Source organism: Chrysochloris asiatica, unplaced genomic scaffold, assembly GCF_000296735.1.
Source record: "Chrysochloris asiatica unplaced genomic scaffold, ChrAsi1.0 scaffold00203, whole genome shotgun sequence".
NCBI lineage: Eukaryota > Metazoa > Chordata > Mammalia > Afrosoricida > Chrysochloridae > Chrysochloris > Chrysochloris asiatica.
The window spans coordinates 3,197,026-3,217,461 of NW_006408721.1; the positions used below are offsets into that span (position 1 = coordinate 3,197,026).

General features: G+C 39.7%; 1 protein-coding gene across 2 annotated transcripts in view; it reads right to left on the bottom strand.

Annotated features, from left to right (window-relative positions):
- LOC102816669 (N-acetylneuraminate lyase-like) overlaps positions 1-20,436 on the bottom strand; it is a 77,701-nt gene that overhangs the window by 15,064 nt on the left and 42,201 nt on the right. The window contains exons 5-10 of one of the 2 annotated variants that reach the window (XM_006872542.1): positions 19,458-19,533; positions 14,298-14,390; positions 13,513-13,661; positions 13,316-13,362; positions 9,329-9,413; positions 4,172-4,211 (exon numbers count right to left, since the gene is read on the bottom strand). In XM_006872542.1, the coding sequence (XP_006872604.1) occupies positions 4,172-4,211; positions 9,329-9,413; positions 13,316-13,362; positions 13,513-13,661; positions 14,298-14,390; positions 19,458-19,533 (490 nt within the window). Of the gene's footprint in view, positions 1-4,171; positions 4,212-9,328; positions 9,414-13,315; positions 13,363-13,512; positions 13,662-14,297; positions 14,391-19,457; positions 19,534-20,436 lie in introns of those variants that run through there. The other variant, XM_006872543.1, reaches the window with a different exon arrangement.

Below are 20,436 nucleotides of genomic sequence, written 5' to 3' on the forward strand. Positions count from 1 at the left end.
GAAGTCAAACAGATTTCAAGATAAAACAGACTGTTTTAAATAGGGGGAATAATTAACAAATTATAGCGTAACCTCAAAGAAAATTATTATATGTGCACATAAAAATGAAGAGAAAAATCAGAAAGATTTAGTACACATTGTTGTTGTTGTTAAGTGCCATCGAGTCAGTTCTGACCCATAGTGACCCCGTATAGGGTTTCTGAGGAGCAACTCGTGAGTTTGAACCGCCGGCCTTGTGGCTCAAATGACTTTGCAGTCCAGTGCATTAACCCACAGCACCACACCAGGGCTCCAAGTATACATTAACAAAATGGAAATTAAAATAATAAGAAAACCCACAAACAAAATGAACTCAGCACAGAAAATTATGTGGAACAAAGAAACCAGCAGCATAAACAAAAAAACACAGGTGAGATGACAATAATCAATTCATACCTATCAATAATTACAATGTAAATAGATTAAATGCACCAGTGGAGAGACAGTGTAATGGTTAGGGTTCTATATCAACTCGTCTAGGCCAGGATTTCCAGAGGTTTAGCAATTGAGATGTGCTTATTCCCATGGTGATGAAACCTAATACAAGCATAGTTTGCTCTATGGTGAGAGGCTATGAGTTGCCAATCAAGTTGGAGGTGTAGCCTGCTCCAAATATAATGAACATGCAGGAAGGACTCTCTTTCTCTTCCACTGCGGACCAGGGACTGTACAGTTATAAGATAATAAACTTCTCTTTATGTATATACATACATATGTTTTCCCTCTCTAGAAAACCCAGCCTAAGACAGACAGAGAGACCAGAATGGAGGAGAAAACAGGATCCTTCAATATGAGGTCTACAAGAGAAACATCAAAAAGATGGAGATAGCTTAAATGCCCATCAATAGAAGAATGGTTAAATAAACTTTGGTACATACACACAATGGAATACTATGCATTGAAAACTAAGAATGAATCTATTAAACACCTCACAACATGGGTAAACCTGGAGTACATTATGCTGAGTGAAATTACAAAATCACAAAAGGACAAATAATATATTTGAGTAATGTTAAGAAAAGATTTTCTTAATAAAAGGAAAAATCTATGATGGTTATGGGATGGAGGGGTGGAAAATTATTTATGGGCTAGAGGGTAGACACATTTAACATTACAGGCAATATACAAGAGGGAAGTTAGCACAGGAAAGATGAAAGTAGCGGGAGACTCAGGGAGGAATACGATAGTTAAAGTGCATACTGTTAACTGTTGGTACATGGAGGGGATTGCAATCATTGTAATGAAGCAAAGAATATGATTTGTTGAATGTGAAATTGATAATCTGTAAACCTTCACTCAAGTCACAATAAAACGTTTTGAAATGACAACAGCAAAAACAAATATATAAAGAACATTAGTAAAAATTAGTCATCACAATTCCCACCCTCATCTTTTAAAATAACTGATTTGGTTTCTTAGTTGGCTATTAGTTTTGCCTTCAGGGCCTAATGTCTAATTTTCTTATGCTAAATTAACTTAGTACCAGTAACAGTTGATTACTGCAAATAATCTATTAGCATAATTAAAATAAGTATAGCTTGATGAATGCAAAATGGGTACTTTTAGGCTTGTTATGAATAGATGGAATAGGCAGCTGCTTTCATAATAAGAATGTAAGTTTATTTAGTCTCCCTTTGACTAAACCAAGAGAACCACAATCACTAAGGAAGTCTCACTGAAATATGCTCTTCTAAAAAGTATCTTCAAGAGTCCTTTTTAAAAATGCAAATACTCTGGCCCTCTGGCATGAAAGAGTCAATCCTTTAAGCTAGTATTTGGAGCAATGTTTCACAGAACTGCCGTAGTACCACTGCTGCTATACAAGATGAACTTGCAAATGTGGTATATCAGATAAACTTTTAGTGCTTCTAACATTTTAATAGCTGAATATTTATTTAAAATATATTTTATTGCAATTTTGGTGAAGATTGATGTCTCAGTTATCTACTGTTGTTAAGTGCTGTCAAGTTGGTTTTGACTTATAGCAACTCTAAATATGGTTTTCCAAGGAGCGGCTGGTGGGTTTCAACTGCTGACCTTGTGGTTAGCAGTCCAGTGCTTATCTTACAGCACCACACCTGGTGTCAGGGTAGCACCCGACTTTCCTGCTACCAAATTCTATATCTTAGTGCTCTAGTACTGGTGTAACAGAAATACCACAAGTGGATGGCTTTAACAAACAAAAATTTACTCTCTCATAATTTTAGTAGGCTAGAAGTTCAAATTCACAGTGTCGGCTGTAGGGAAAGGCTTTCTCTCTGTGGACTCTGGAGAAAGGTTCTTTCTTGACTCCTTTCAGCATTGGTAGGCCCAGCATTCCTTGGAGCTCCACATGACTTGGCATCAAGCCTTCCTTACATCTAGGAGCTTCACTGTGCAGTGATCCCATGTCCAAAGGATACACTCCACTCCTGGCTTTTCTTTCTTAGTGTTAGGAGGTCTCCTTCCTCTGGTCACTTTCCTGTCCTTTTATCTCTTATAAGTAAAACGTGTTGTATGCCACACCCCTGGAAATCTCCCTTACATGGGATCATGGTCTAATGGGATTAAAGGTGGTGTTAAGGTGGAGTGCTGGTGTGGCATTGCAGCATTATGCACTAGACCACAAGGTCAGTGGTTCAAACCCACTAGCTTCTCCTTGGAAACCTTATGCAGGTTCAAACCCACTAGCTTCTCCTTGAAAACCTTATGCAGGGTCACTATGGGTTGGAACCGACTCGAAAACACTTACAACAACAGCACGCCCTGGACTGCTAACCACAAGGTCGGTGGTTCAAATTCACCAGCTGCTCTACAGAAACCCTATATGGGTTGCTATGAATCAGAAATGACTGGACAACACTTAACAACAACAACAACATTCCTGCCCTTAGTCCTCTTATTGGTTTGTCACATCGGATCACATAATGGGGGATCATCACATAACTACCAGATCACTGAGAATTGTGGCGCAGCCACACTAACACGTGACATTAACCGTCACAGCCAGCATTACGCTCACTCTGTACCTTAGTGTTCGTTACTCACAGATGTATAACATTAATGTGCAAAATAGTGTGAAAGATTTTTTTACTATTGTCATAAATATGAAATTGTCGGATAAGGAGACAGTCAATAAATGAGGAGGAGATGTGTATGTGCATACAGTCCCATAGATGTGTAAGCATCAATGTATATTTTAATGCACACTTGCTAACTGTAAGGAGGCTTAAACCCACCAGTCGCTCCTTGGAAGCCCCAAACAGGATCACTATGAGCCAGAACTGGCTCTACAACACTTAACAACAGCAACACAGGATCATATAACTATTATATGCAAACCCACAATTTCATGAAACATATTTTTAAGGAGAAGGGAATAATTTTCAGTAACTGATGATACTGGTGGCACACAAACATGACAAAGACCATGAAACCGGCAATGCAAATGGGAAGCACTGCATTGAGAGACTGAAAAAGCTAGCTGAGAATCCTGCAGAATGAGGGACACAGGAGGCTGGTGGGGCCAGGGAGAAGCTGCCAGGAAGAGGCAGAGAGGCTCTGAAAGGAGGTGGGAAGTCTTGCCAAGACTACATGTCAGACTTTTTCTGGAGTTCTTCCAGAATTTCAGGAAGGGTCAATTTCTAACTGAATTGAGCAAATGGTGGCATCTGTCATTTGTCATGGGATAATATTTAAGATACTTTGGAGAGGTTTTACTATTCAGATTCTCTGTATTTCTCCTAATTTTCACTTTGTCATGTTATCCAAATCTCAATCCATTTAAGCTTAATTGTGTTAATAAACTGTTTTACAATGACAAACACTCTTGGGAGGGCTGTCAGTCACTCAGTTTAGTAAGATCTTAATTCAGACTGCCTTCTTCAAGTGCTTAGGCTGAAATCAGTCAGAGTGTGGCACTAGAATTTTAATAAGCAGAGGCAACTAAACGGAGGGAGTGGTGGAGAGGTAGGAGAGTAGGAATAAAAAAAGTGCTAACATGGAGAAGAGTACTGAAGACCATCCAAAAAGGTTTATTTCACTGTTTTATAGGGCTGACCTGAAAGTTAGTGTTGGAAACAGAGCTCTAAATGTGGGCATAAAGTTGGATTTTCTAGACTCTCTTGCAGTAGGCAAAGCAGGGAACACTTACCTAGTTTGAGCACAAAGTTGATAAATCTCTGGATGCAAAACTAGAAAAGCAAAACAAATTTATAGTCAGTATTACTAAACATAACAGTGAAAAAATTCAGAGGCCAAATGACAAAAATCCCACACTAAAAAGTCTGCACAACTTACGTCATGAAGAACTGTCAGAGAGGGGAAAAATAAGGCGACACTCCCTCAGGATAAGGTGGTGTCGTTTCATACATACAGAGGCTTTATAAAATGTGTGCAGAAAATGAGCTCCAGTGATGGTGGTGGTGGTGGTGATGTGCTGTGGAGGCGGTTCTGACTCATAGTGACCCTGCATAGGGTTTCCGAGGCTGTAAATCTTTAGGGGAACACAAAGCTTCATCTTTCTTCTGCAGAACAGCTGGTAGTTTCGAACTGCTGACCTTGTGGTTCACAGTCCAATTTGTAATCACTATGCTACGAGTGAGGTTGTTGTTGTTGTCAGGTGTCATCAAGTCGGTACCGACTCATAGAGACCCTATGCCCAGTAGAACGAAACACTGCCCGATCCTGGGTCAACCTCACTACTGTTGCCATGCTTGAGTCCATCGATGCTGCCACTTGGCCAATCCATCTTGTTGGGGGTCTTCCTCTTTTTCTTTAACCCTCCACCTTACCTTCTCCAGCAACTGGTCCCTCCTGACAATATGTCTGAAGTATGAGAGACGAACTTTGGCCATCTTGGCCTCCAAGGAGCACTCTGGCTGCACTTCTTCCAAAACGGATCTATTGGTTCTTTTGGCAGCCCATGGCACTTTCAATATTCTCCTCCAACACCATAACTCAAATGCATCAATTCTTCTCTGGTCTTCCTTATTCACTGTCCAGCTTTCGCATGCATATGAGGTTATTGAAAATGCCATGGCTTGGGTCAGGCGCACCTTAGTCCTCAAGTTGACATTTTTGCTCTTCAACAGTTTAAAAAGGTCTTGTGCAGCAGATCTGTCCAATGTAATACATCATTTAATTTCTTGACTGCTGCTTCCGTGAGTGTTGATAGTTGATTCAAGAAGAATGAAGTCCTTGTCAACTTCAATCTTTTCTCCACTGATAAGAATGTTGTTTATTGGTCCAGTGGTGAGGATTTTTGTTTTCTTTACATTGAGATGTAATCCATACCAAACGCTGTGCTCTTTGATCTTCATCAGTAAATGTTTTAAGTCTTCTTCACTTTCAACAAGCAAGGTTGTATCATCTGCATATCGCAGGTTGTTAATGAGTCTTCCTCCAATCCTGATGCCACATGTTTCTTCATATAACTTAGCTTCTTGGATTATTTGCTCAGCATACAGGTTGAATAAGTATGATGAAAGAATACAACCTTGTTGCACACCTTTCTTTATTTTCAACTATTCAGTGTTCCCATGTTCTGTTTGAACAACTGCCTCTTGGTCCAGGTACAGTATCCTCATAAGCAAAATCAAGTGTTCTGGAATACTCATACTTCACAATATTGTCCATAGCTTGTCATGATCCACACAATTGAAAGTCTTTGTGTAGTCAATAAAGCACAAGTAAATATCTTTCTGATATTCTCTGCTTTCAGGCAAGATCCAATGATATCCCTCATTCTCAGTGCACTGGGTTGATAGGGACAGGCAATTTAGACATTGGCTATAAAAAATGGGGAGCTATAAAGGCATTAAAGGAGCTCTGGTAGCGTAGTGGTTACGAGTCAGGCTGCTAACCTCAAGGTCAGCTAGTTTGAAACTACCAGTGGTTCTACGGGAGAAAGAGAAGGCTTTCTGCTCCCGTGAAGATTTACAGCCTTGGAAACCCTGTACAGGGTTGCTGTGAGTCAGAACTGACTCCACGGCACATCACCATCACCACCACAGCACCCCACCACCCCACCATAAAAGGCATTAAGTGACTGGCTTACAGGCTTTCATGAGTGTGCTTAGTTTCAGAACGAGGTGGGTAAGGTAGAATCCCCACTGAACAGTTTTCCTCTTTTCCAGATGGATCTGGTGAAAGGGGAGGGGATAGGATTTTATGATTCAATTGTGAGTAATTGTTAAGCAGGATTAATTGCAATTGTCACAACTGTAAATGTAGATATGTAACTTTTTAAAAGGTGGAATAGATAATCTCTCATTTCAGGAACAGATGGTCCCAGGACCATCAAGAAGGAAGAGCATGAGTGGAGCATGAGATCCCTATGTAGAACAGTGACCACAGCAGAGACTGTGGCAGAGTTGGTGGCATGGAGAGATGGAGCAACTGCAGACTCTAGGTCCATGGACTGAGAAAAGCTGTGTGCCTATGGGCAGGAAGAGGCTGGCTTGCAAAATTTACCCTTTGGATATTTAAATGAATATGTATTTGTGGTTTTGTATGTGTACATCTAATTTTTTTTTTGTTAATTTGTGGAAAACAAGATATGAAAGGGAAGCCATAGGGAGGAAGCAAGATAATTGTTGTTGTAGGGAGGGGACTGTAATAATTTAGATGAAACAAAATGTGTGATTGTTTGAAAGTAAAGCTGATGGCCTTGTCTGTTAACCTTCACTGACTTCACAATAAAAAGTTAAAAAACAAAACAAAACAAAAACCAATCTATATTGTCCCTGGTGCAGGACATCATGTTTGGTAAAGTGGAGGGTCAGTGCAAGAGAGGAAGACCTCCGATGACATGGATTGGCACAGCGGCAGCAGCAGCAATGGGCTCAAGCATAGCAATGATGGTGAGGTTGGTGAAGGACCCGGAAGTGTTTCGTTCTGTTGTGCATAAGTCAGTTCCAACGTGAAGGAATTTAACAACAACAAGAACATATTGATGTTGATCCATAGCTCATCTCAGAATAAAGAAATATTAGTCCATGAATTCATGAACTTATTAGTATATATAAAAGAAGGACCCATCCATCTCATTGAGAGATGCATTTTTCAATTCTATTTTCCTTTATGCTAAAAAATTACTTATCAGAATGTATCATACATTTCTGCTATTTTAATCAATTGTGTAGGAGCCTTGGTGGCACAGTAAGTAGGCTAAGTGTTGGGGTGCTAACTGAAAGGTAGGCAGTTTGAACCCACCAGATACTCAGCAGGAGAAAAACGAGGTGGTCTGTTCCCCTAGAGATTTGTCTTGGAAACCCCAAGGATTAGTTCTACCATGTCCTGTATAATAAAAGTTCAATGAAGAATAAAATTTAATGTACAGATCTTTACAGATATTCAAGGGGGCTTCAAAAAGTTGGTGGAAAAATTCCACTATCTTTTCATTCTATTTTCCACCAACTTTTTGAAACCCTCTCGTATATGTATATATTCTTTCCTTACCCCTGTCCAAACTACAGCAGGTTCCTTTCATTATTCTGTACTTTGCTGTTTTTTCCATTTAATGTTTCATGGAGATCTTTCTATATCAGTGCATCTAAAGCTATCATTCTTTTAAAGGGCTGTACTGAATTCCATTGTGTAACTCAAACAATATATTCAGCCATTTCCCTATGTATGGAATTTGGGCTGTTTCTATCTTTTGCTATTATAAACAATGCTGCAAGAAGTTATCTTTGTACATGTGTCATTTCACTTACAGATATATAACAGGTGGCATTTAAGCCCATGAGAATGAATAACATAATTTTTGCCTTTTTAACTTTAAAGCCTAGCCCCTGGCATACAAATACATAAATGAGGCCCAATCACACCTGCCTTCTCTAAGAAGCAGAGAATACGGTAAATGAAATGCCTTACCCACATTGTTCTGAATGGAATGATTTATTTGTGTGAGACTAGCCTCAGAAACCCTGTACAAGGTTGCTGTGAGTTGGAACTGACTCCATGGCACATAACAACAACAACAATTGGGAAAAAAAGATTGAAATGGGCCCAGCTAGAAAGAGAAACCTCTAAATAGACAAGTCAATATCCTGGATATTTAGTTCACTTCAGCCTATGGTTTTCTAGTCACTCAGCTCAGAACAGGTTTGGAATTTTTAGAAAGAACTTTTTCTAGGAAACTTAGGAAATGGTAGAGTCTGAAGAGCTCAGAATTCTTATCCTGATTTAAACCAGAGTCTAGCCAACGTTAGCTTGGTTGCCATAGCTTCCTAAGTCCCCACCCTGTTCCTGCTCTCAGCTTCACTTGGTCTGAACAAAAGTGAGTGTTAGATTAAGCTCAATTCAAACTTTAAGAAGGAAGACTTAGGCTGATGCAACTTTCAGGTCTGAAGAGTGGGAATAAGGCAATCACTTTAGGCTACTACTTTCTTATTTTCTCTCAGGCTGGAACTCCAGGTCACTTCCTCTAGCCCCAGGATGCTTTAGATGTCTGCTGATGCCCTGATAGTAACCTGGTCACAAAGATCCCTCATCTGACCTTTCTTGGAACCAGTCACCTTTGCTGCTTTTGCTTATTTTCTTTGGATGCTCCCTGCAGCCACTTTTATTGGCCTGAAAATCCCTGTGTCTTTTGGTCCCTAGAAGTCTTCCTCTTGCACCTACCTAATTTCTTTCTGCTCTACTCTCCAGCTGTTAAGACTGGATCTACTCTTCAGTGAGGCCTTTCTTTCCCCAGAGTGCTAAGCTGGCCTCCATGCCATAGTAACACCATTTCCCCTGGGGTTGTCCCTTCAACACATGAGCTCCTGCTGCTTTTTGCTTCTTGTTTCAAAGTCAGTGTCTCCTTTTTTGAGTGTTTCCTGCCTGGTGGATGTTTCAGTTCTCAGCACATTTCGAAGGTGAAGAGGACTGAAGTGCTTTGGTTTTGGATTAAGCCTTCCCAGTTTAACGCAATTTTCATAGCTTCTTCATATTCTCTGATAATGACTCAGGTGGGATGTCCTCAAGGGGTCGCAGTCTGGTCACTTCCCCAGAAATCAGCCACTATTATTTTATAATTACACAAGTATTTTGAAAATACAGTAGAAAAAAGATCAGAGGATAAGAGAGGAGTCATGCTTGTACCAGGCTTATTCTGACTGAACATGTAGGAGACACGTACAATGAAGACAGGCTTGGTTTTAAATAATAAAAAAGTAAGAGACAGAAAAAAAACTAAAGAAAGAGGCAATTAGGTAATTTGAATGGGGGCAGATTGTAGGAATGCTGATGAGAGAGGAGGATAAGCATTCTCAGGCAGGAAGGAAAAAGGCTATAATTTTTGTGAAGGGAGGGAAAAGCTTACCTGATAATTCAGAGCTGAAGAAAAGTCCTTTTGTTCAAAAGCCTCTAGCATCTGGTTTGTCTTCTTCCCCAGGTAGTTATAGGTACTGGCAAGAAAACACCAAACAACCACAGGTTTCATCTTAACTGGAAAGGTCCAGATCTTCAAACCCAAACCTCCTGGAGGCCTATTTTTTGGTCCCAATTATTAGGATATGAGTCTTCCAGCAGTACTGAGCAGTGCCACAGAGGAGGAAGAGAGGCAAGACTGGCAAAAGGGATAGAAATAGAAAATGGAAAACAAAACTAGGGAGGTGTATTTGCTAAAGAACACACAGAGGCTCCATGCTAGATAAAATCTGGTATCTGAGGCAAGTCCTAAATTGAGAAATTACATGTAGAAGAAGCAAATCCTAACAAATTATCAAATTCCCAGTTAACTTGCACATAACTTAGTGACTGGTTTTTAGATAATATTAATAATGATGATAAAAAATGAGAAACTGTCAAGTATCATTAGATTCTAGTTGCTTGACATAAATTGTGCTTAACTCCCTCAAAAGTCCTGCAAGGTAACATAGTCCAAAAAGACAGTGTTCTACATCCTAGTTTGGTGAGTAGTGATTGGGATTTTAAAAGCTCATGAATGGCAACTATAGGTCTCCATGTGGTGAAGAAAGAAGAATGATAAAATCGAAGACTCTTGGAATCAACGAGTCCAATAGACTAATGGAACATATGAACATCAGTTTCTATGACTTTGAAACCAAAAAAGCTAGATAGTGCCTGGCAACCACTACCACGTGCTTTGAACGGGATCAGAGTAGAAGGTCATAGATAGAGTGAGAGACAATGTGGAACAAAACTCACAATTATAAAAAGCCAGGCTTACTGGTAAGAAAAAGACTGAAGGACCTCAAGATTATGGCTCTTCAATGAAACTCACCCTCATGGCCCAATTTTCAATCAAGCAGTGGATAGGTATATAGTGAAGTATGCTCCCCAGGGAAAGGTTAACCATTCAAGAGCAAAAGGGCAACGTTTACCTGGGGACAAGGTTCAGAAGGGTTGGGAAGGAAGGTGGAATGGAAATAGGAACCACAGGGAGAAAGTGAGGAGGGGATTGAATCATTAAGATGAAATAATATGTGATTTGTTGGCTGTAAAACTAATGATCTTCTCCGAAAACCTTCACTCAATTCCCAATAAAAAGTTTAAAAACAACAATAACAACCCAACAAAAAATATCCTGCAAGGCCTGACTTCTATTTCACTGTGAGAAACTATGGCTCAAAGAAGTACCACAGAGTTATCCCAAAGACACCCCATCCTGTCAACTCAATAGAAATGAAAGTGAGAATACTTATAGGACCTGATACATTTTGGGAAACTTAGAAGAACATCTCTAGTTTTACCAGTAAGGACAAATGTCTAAGACTAACTAACCACTGAAATCTTAGACAAATCTACAAGGTTGAGGATTGTAAAGGCTCATAAAAAGGGTGTTTCCCTATTTTCTTTCACGGAGAAACTAAAGCACATAGAGGTTAAATGGCTTCTAGCATAATATGCAATCAATATAGAAAATGTATTGATCTTGATGTGCCAAGAACACAATGTTGTTGGTTCTTGTATATGTAGATGGATCCTGGAGTCAACAGCAAGAGATTCCCAGAACATAAACAAAGTAAGGAATAAAAGAAAATATAATAATTGCGATGAGTCATTTGTACCAGTAAAACAACCCAAAGTCACAATATAGACGTGGACGTCAGCAGGGTTTCAGAATTCTAAAATTTGTATCCCAGTGGTCTATTCTCACTTAGGTGTATTCTCACTTTGACAGAGAGGAATTAAGAAAAACTGAAGTCTAACCAACTGTACTTTGCTGAGTCTGAGAAAAATTGAATCTACAGGACTAAAATGGATAATATGGAGGCAAAAAAACAACAGCAAAAATGGGAATCGAATCAAGAAGTGAAAATTTCCAGAGAACGAAGGTCCAAGGTGAGCAGACACAGGCATCGGGCTTCCTTGGTCAACCGTGTCTGCAGAGATGATGGGTGCAGCAGGCACCCTGGCTTGGTGAACAAGCCATTAGAACAATCTGACTCAATCTCTCTGCATCAAAGCCATGCTTGCCAAGATAGGTTATAAATATTATTTTGCTTTGTCTATACTTTTGCTCCATGGTACTTAACAACAACAACAACAAATACTTTTGCTATGGTGGTGGTGGTTATGTGCTGTTGAGTTGGTTCTGACTCATAGCGACCCTGTAACAGGGTTTCCGAGGCTGGAAATCTTTACAGGAGCAGAAAGCCTCATCTTTCTCTCATGGAACAGCTTTTGCTATAGAGGATACTTAAATTAATGGAAATATTTCAATCAATCGACTTGCAGTCATACTTCTAATGAATCAGGTTAGCATGTGCAGTAGATATGCTATTTGCTTGCTCTTTCTAGGCCTTCTGATTGTTGTCACTGTTCAGTGCCAACTCATAGCGACCCAGTCTAGGGTTTTAAGGAGCAGCTGATTTGAACCACTGTTCTTATGGTTAGCAGTTCAGTGCTTATCCTATAGTACCACATCAGGCCTTCTGCTTAGGGCTACAAGATTCTGCTTCCCTGGGCACAGCTGACTAGACTTTGGGTGGACAAGCAAGTTGTGCTATGGAGTGATATCCTGAGATGCCATGTTCAGGCAGTCATGATTGGCCATGCAAATGCTGGAGAAGAGAAAATCCATCTGGAGAAAGGGAGAGATGGAAAATGTAGGTAGACGCAGAGGTTCTCGCCTCTGGGTGGCCCACAATGCAGAATGAGCAGGCTTGCTGTTAGGAGCTTCATAGGTCCTGGTTCTCACCCCTCTGAGGCCTCCCTGCACTTCCACATCTTGAATTTTGTGTAAGTTTCCAGTACTTTTTAAAAAACTAATTTGTCTTCTTTTACATATAAATGGATTTCTGTTATTTGTAACCAAATCATTTCTGACAAAGACAGTATGAGCCCATACTGAGGCCGACAGAGCTAAGGACTGGATCCCGCTAAGTGACAACCCTTTTCATGCTCTCAGCTTCTCATATGTCTCACCTCCAACTTCAACAAATGTTGTTAAGTAACAATAACTGAGTTTCTAACAAACTACAAATTCCCTTTCACTTGAAGAATGATGGAAAGAAGAGTAATTTCTATTAGATTGGATATACATGTAAGAACCACCATCTATCTGTCATATGTTGTTATGATGCTGGAAGTTATCCCACCAGTATTTCAAATACCATCAGAGTCATCCATGGTGGCCAGGTGTCATTTAAGTTTCTATACTATGACAGACAAAGAAGAAAGGTCTGTAAGTCTACTTTTGAATGTTAACCAACCCAAATCGTATGGCTCACAAGAGAGTATTGTCCAATAGAATGCTGGAGGAGTCCCAGGGTGGTGCAACAGTTAATGCACTCAGCTGCTAACAAAAAGGCTGAAGTTTATATTCAGAGGTAGCTCAGAAGAAAGATCTTCCAATCTACTTCTCAAAAAAGAACCAAAGAAAAGCCTATGCATCAAGCACAGTTTTACTGTGACACACAGAATTGCCAGGAGTAAGAACTGACCCCGGAGGCAACTTCTTGTTGTTGTTAAGTGCCGTAGAGTCTGTTCCGATTCACAGCGACCCTGTATAGAGTTTCTGAGGCTGTAAATCTTTATGGATGTAGAAAAGCCTCATCTTTCTCCCGCCCATAGTAGCTGGTTTGTGTTTTTTTATTATGTGGAAAATGAGCCCCCTAGTGGTTGCAACACTGGACTCAAGCAGATCAAGCGATTATGAAGATGGCGCAGAACGAGGCAACCTTTTGTTCTCTGGTATATGGGAGTACTCTGTGTCAGTGCCGACTCTAGGCACCTAACAACATCACCTGCAGGAAGTCTAATGGCTCAAACGATACTTGATGAATGCCTTTATGGGGGGACATTACAGTTAGAGGTGATGGGAAAAATGAGTCATGCTTACCTGCCCACTGCTCCAGTCGCTCCCATCACCAGTGCACTCAACAATTGCTAATCAGAAAGAGATAAAGAGTATTCACTTTAAAGAAAAAGAGAAGGGCGGGGTTGTGGGGTGGCGGTGGGGGAGGCTACCAAGTAAATAGCTACATAAATTGCTTTGGAAGGAAAGTGACCTGCTGAGGTATGCCAGCAGTGACTTACCTCATCCACCCCAAAAAGGAAAGCAAACTGTCGCTGGCGATTCTGATCAACACATTGCCCAAAGTCTAAGAGATCTGTATCACTGAACTTCAGTCCTTGGAAGGTAGGGATCTTATCCTGAATCCCATCCAACAATTCCTCAGCACGAACTGTGTAAAACAATCAGTGTTTCATTGATTTGCATACCTTTAGAAAATAGCACATAGTATCCCATAGCCCCACACATCCCCACTGAACTGCCATGGTTTGTGGTGTAGACATCATTACTTGTTCCCAACTAATAGTTTCTTACCAAATTATAGCCCTAAGGTTTCCATTTGCTTGAAGGCAAAATGTGGATATTTATAAAGCACGCCCCTATTTTTTCTTTTAAGAATGTTAAAAATACATGGTCTTAAGTAATGATTCAAAAAAAAAGTTTAGAGAGAAATCACAAGAGTACCTTCCTATGTATCAGTAGAGTAGCTTAGGAGGAGAATACAGGGTAGATACAATCTCTGTCCTTCCCATGTAAGTAGGGTTGTGTATGTGATAGAGACACAAGTTTGAAGGGACAGCTATGTCTGCTAAAAATAACTAGTGGCCAAATCTTATGCTTAAGAACTTCCATTATAAGTTGGTGTAAATGCTTGAATGGACTGCGATATTCATGTTATTTATTTTGGAGAGACCCAAATTGTCTAGTTACAGATGGGGAAAAGTTGTGCAAAATAGGGCTTATTTAGCAAAACAGGGTAAAATGTGAGCAGTGTAAGGAAAGGACCATCAAAAGGCTCAGTACTTACTCTTTACCCCAGTCAAGGCAGGAATGTGATAGTAATAAAATGGCAATGCAGGGGCAGAAGCAGCCACCTCCTTTAGGAAATTAATCAAGACATCTGAAAAACAAGAGGAAAGCCATGGTGTGAACCAATGAAAAGCAGGGGTGCTCGTCACCTGGTTAAAACAAACAAACAAACAAAGTCATCTAAAGAAATGTAATCAGCATTCTCAGAAGCCGAAAATTCTTGACTACACTTACCAACTGATACTGCTACTACAATGTTTTTGCGATTCATTTTATCCAAAACCTTATTTCCCTTTTTGTGAAGAGGCCAAGATAAGGTGATTACTTTCCTAGTATACTAACTTATTAAAAAATTGGTATCAATGTTCCCACACATTAAGAGGAGATCATCGAATCTTTTAACAAAAACCCAAAGCCCATCCATTGGGCCACCACTCATCCGTCAATTTGTCATACTGTGGTGACTGGCATGTTGCTGTGATTCTGGAAGTTATGCCACCAATGTTTTAAATAATAGCAGGGTCACCCATGGATGAGCTTCCAGACTAAGACAGACTATGGAAGGAGAGCTGGACCACTTCTGAATGGTTAGCCATGGAAAACTTATGAATAGCTGTGAGTCCCTCAGGTTGGAAGGCACTCAAAATTTGACTGGGAATGTTTTAACAAACGGAGATAGTGCTGATGGTGCTCAGTCATCTATGCCAAGACATTTCTAAGACCAACCGATCAGAAGAAATCCATATTTGTACCCATTCCAACGAAAGGTGACCCAATAGAATGTGGAATTGATTGAGAGGCCTTGACTCTGTTCTGGTGGTTCAAGTTAGACTATCATTCGTTTGACCCAGAGTTCTTCCTCTTGTACAAATCAAGTAAATATTTAGTAGGTTTCTCATCTAATTCACTCCCAGGGATACCCTGTCTAATTAGTCATGAGTGAGATTATTCTGATTACTGCTTTGATCCTGCTGTCCATTACAGTAACCACGCCATAAATCCACATGAATCACACTATTCTGATTACTGCTTTGATGCTGCTGTCTATTAAGGTAACCACGCCCACCTTGTCTTTGGTGATTAAGTGCTGCCACTTAATCATCGAACAGTATCATTAATATCAAATGCAAGTAAAATTTTGCTGAAGATAACTTAAAAAAAAACGAATGCAGCAGTACATTGACAGGGAGTTGTTAGAAATTCAAGGCTGATTCACAAGAGTATATTTGACTAGGGATATCACTGCTGACATCAGACGGATCTTGGCTGAATGCAGAGAATACCAGAAAGAAGTTTACTTGTGTTTTACTGACCATGCAAAGGCATTTGACTGTGTGAGTCAAAACAAACTATGGATAACATTGCAAAGAATGGGTATTCCAGAGCATTTAATTGTGCTTGTGAGGCAGTCATTCGAACAGAAACAGGGATTCTGAATGGCTGAAAATAAAGAAAGGTGTACACCAGGGTTGTATCCTTTCACCATACTTATTCAATCTGTAAGCTGAGCAAATAATCAGAGAAGCTGGGTTATATGAAGAACATGGTATCAGGTTTGAAGGACGACTAAACTGTGATATGAAGATGTCACACTAAACTATGATAAGAAGGAAGACTCAACTTGCTTGCTGGAAGTTTGGAGAACTTGAAATAATTACTGATGAAGACTACAGCCTTCGGTGTGGACTGCACCTCAGTGTAAAGAAAACAAAAACCCCCACAAATGGACAAGTAAATAACATCATGATAAATAGAGAAAAGACTGAAGCTGTCAAAGACTTCATTTTTCTTAGACCAAATATCTACACTCATGGAAGCAGCAGCCATGAAATTAAAAGATATACTGCATTAGTCAAATCTGCTGCAAAAGACCTCTTTAGAGTGTTGAAGAGCAAAAATATCAGTTTGAGGACTAAGATGCACCTGACTCATGTCCCAGTATTTTCAATAGCCTCATATGCATGCAGAAATTAGAAAATGAATATCAAACATCATAGACGAATCGATGCATTTGAACTATGGTATTGGAAAAGAATATTACCAGAAAAACAAAAATCTGTCCTAGAAAAATTAGAGACAGATGTTCCTTGGAAGCTAGGATGACGAGACTTAAGTCTCTTGTACTTTGGACATGTTGTCAGGAGGGAACAGTCTCTGCAGAAGGACACCAGTTTTGGAAAAGTGGAGGGTCTTTAAAAAAGAGTAAGATATCCAATGACATGGATTGACACAGTGGCAATAACAATGGCTCAAACATAATAGTAATTGTGAGGCTGGTACAGGACTGCGCAGTGTTTCATTCTGTTTTGCATAGATTTGCTATGAGTCAGAACTAACTTGACGGCACCTGTGGCACCGTGGGATAAGCCCCTGACTGCTAACTACAAGGTCAGTAGTTCAAACCCACTCTTTCGAAATTCTATACAGGGTCGCTATAATACAGAACTGACTCCACGACACTTAACAACAACAACATTCATTGAGAGGCAGAATTCTTATCCTCTTACTCCAGAAGGGCTGTGGTCAGTGAGCAAGAGGCCTGCATTAGGAACAGAGTAGTAAGATTATACCTGAGAAGATTCTGTAACAAAAAGGTGAACAACATGTGCTTAAGAAGTGTAGTGACAAACCTCACACTAATTCAACCAGAGTTTGGTACTTTTTCCTTTTGGGAGAAATTCAGATTCATGAGATAATCATTCATACTAGTTTACTCAAGAACTGGGATTTCCTCCATGTCATCCAGTGTGAGTTGCAAATGCAACACTGCCACAGGTGACAAATAAAGGCAGCAGAGTTGCTTGCAAGTTGGAGATCACTGGAGAGCAGGAGAGAAAATTTATACACTCCATCTAAATACTGTGATTGTGTCTATGATGAATGTTTCCTCATGTGTGAATTTTTTATAATCCACTATTTTTCCTTTGTTCACTTTTAAGGAAAAGTATTCATATAAAATTTCTAAAAACCATGTGAAAAAAACTTGTAAATCCCCAAATTAGCAAAATTTTAATTACTTTATCTATATTAATGTCTTTGTTATCTAGTACTGCTATAACAGAAACACCATAAGTGAATGGCTTTAACATGCAGAAATGTATCCTCTCACAGTTTAGGAGACTAGAAGTCCAAGTTCAGAGCACTATCACAGGAGAAAGGCCCTCGTCTCCTTTCAGCATCTGTAGACCCAGCATTCCTCTGAGATCTCCATGTGTCTTGGCATCAATCTTTCCCTGAATCTGGGAGCTTCACAGTGCAGGGACCCCAGGTCCAAAGGATGCACTCCATTCCCTGCTCTTCTTTCTTGGAGGTATAAGGTCCCCCTACTTCTCTGCTCACCCACTGTCAGTCTGTTGTACTGTGGTGGCATGTGTGTTGCTGTGATTCTGGAAGCTATGCCACCGGTATTTTAAATACCAGCAGGGTCACCCATGGTGGACAGGTTTCAGATGAGCTTTCAGATGAAGACAGACTAGGAAGAAGGCGTGATGGACTACTTCCGAATATTTAGTCACTGAAAACCTTTTGAATAGCAAAGAAACACTGTTATATATAGTGCTGGAAAATGAGCCCCTGAGGTAGGAAGGCACTCAAAATGCCATGGGGAAAGAGCTGCCTCCTTAAAGTAGAGTTGACCTTGATGACACGAATGGAGTAAAGCCCCATTCATTTAATGATGGGGCACAACTCAAAATGAAGAGAAACAGCTGTAAATATCCATTAATAATTGGAACATGGAATGTACGAAGTATGAATGTAGGTAAATTGGAAGTTGTCACAAATGAAATGGAATGCATAAACATCAATATCTTAGGCATTAGTGAGCTGAAATGGACTGGTATTGGCCATTTTGAATCTGACAACCACATGGTTTACTATACCAGGAATGACAAATTGAAGAGGAATGGTGTTGCAGTCATTGTCAAAAGAACATATCCAGATCAGTCATGAGGTACAACACTGTCTACGATAGGATAATATCCATGTGCCTACAGGGAAGCCCAGTTAATACCACTATTATTCAAATTTATGCACCAACGACTAAAGCCAGTAAGGATAAAATAGAAGAATTCTACCAACTTCTTCAATCTGAAATTGATCAAACATGCAATCAAGATGCATTGCTCATTACTGGTGATTGGAATGCAAAGGTTGGGAGCAAAGAGGAAGGACAAGTAGTTGGAAAATACGGTCTGCGTGATAGAAATGATGCTGGATAGAATTCTGCAAAACCAAAGATTTGTTCATTTCAAATACCTTCTTTAGACAGCATAACAGACGATAATACACATGGACCTCACCAGATGGAATGCACAGAAAGCAAATTGACTATATCTGTGGAAAGAGACGATGGAAAAGCACCATACCATCAGTGAAAACAAGGCCAGGAGCAGATTGTGGAACAGACCATCGATTACTCATATGCAAATTCAAATGGAAGCTGAAGAAAATGAGAACAAGTCCACGATAGTGAACATATGACCTTGAATATATCCCACCTGAATTTAGGGATCATCTGAAGAACAGATTTGATACAAAGACCAGAAGAGATGTGGGATGACATCAAGAACATCATACATTAAGTAAGCAAAAAGTCATTAAGAAGAAAAGAAAGAAAAGATCAAAATGGATGTCAGAAGAGACACTGAAACTTGCTCTCCAGCGTAGAGATGCTAAAGCAAATGGAAGAAACAAGGAGCTGAAAAGAAGAGTTGAACAGAAAATTTCAAAGGTCAGTTTGAGAAGACAAAGTCAAATATTATAACAAAATGTGCAAAGATCTGGAGTCAGAAAACCAAAAAGGAAGAACATGTTCAGCATTTCTCAAGCTGAGGGAACTGAAGAAAAAAATCAAGCCTCGACTTTTGTTATTGAAGGATTCAAATTAATTGAATGATGCAGAAGGCAAACAGACATAAAGGGGCACACACACAGGGAAGGAAGATTTCATGTGAAGATATATCCTCAAGTCCGGGAACACCCAGGACTGTCAGCAGCCATGAGAAATAAGGAGAGGGGCATACAACAGTTCCTCTGTCAAAGCCAGCCAACAGATTCTGCACCGCCGAGACTCTCAGCTTGACTTTTAGCCTTCAAAATTGTGAGCAAACAAAATCCTATCTTAAAAGCCCCAGGACACTAAGACCTATCTACTCACCTTTGTTCCATGGCTTGAGAAAGAAAGGTGCAATAACAGCAATGCCATCAGCTCCTATTTCTGCAGCATGTTTGGCCTTTAAAAGAAGAAAGAAGACCATACTGAGGGAAGTGGCTTACAGTTGCCTACAGTTTAGATATTAACCATTAAGCAGTAACACTTCAAGTTTGCCAACTGATGTACCACTGACAAGATGAAAATGAACCAAACTTAATGATAAATGCCACTACTTTAGAGATCCCAAGAGGAGGTAAGCTATGCACATAATCATATTTTTGGTCCAACTTTTGTCAGTCCAGAATCCTTCAGTACCCCTATTTGAATACTGGTGACCTAGTTTTCAAGATAGGGACATTTTGTTAAGCTATCTGATAATAGAAAAACTTGCACATGTAATTTTTCTTCTATTGTTCATCCCACTGAGTGAGAACCGTTTTTTTCTGTCCAGTAATATGACAGTCATATTTAAAATTTTATATTATAGATGAGAAAGGAATAATTTTGAGAAAGGTTGAGAAGAAAAAGATTTTATATATCACAGAAGATACACTACATTATTCTTCTGATATTTCCTCAATTGTCCTCTGAAAACATTGAACATTTTTTTCTCCTGCTGGGCCCTTAAAGACTTTTGTATGTATCTCAAGTAGAGTACCTAACCCTTCTACATTTGTAAACCAAGTTGTTTTTTTCTTTTAAATCTTTTTATTGTGAACTGAGTGAAGGTTTACAGGGCAGATCATCAGTTTTATATTAAACAAATCATATATTTTGCTTTATTACATGGTTGTAATTCTCTTCATGTACCATCAGTTACCAGTATTTATCTCTATTTACTTTATGTATTACATTCCTCACTGTGTCTCCTGCTGCCTTTATCCTTCCTCTGCTAACCTCTCTCTTGTTGTATATTGCTTGCCCTGTCACCCATGTTAACATGTCTAGCCTCTTGTTGTTGTTGTTGTCAGGTGCCATCGAG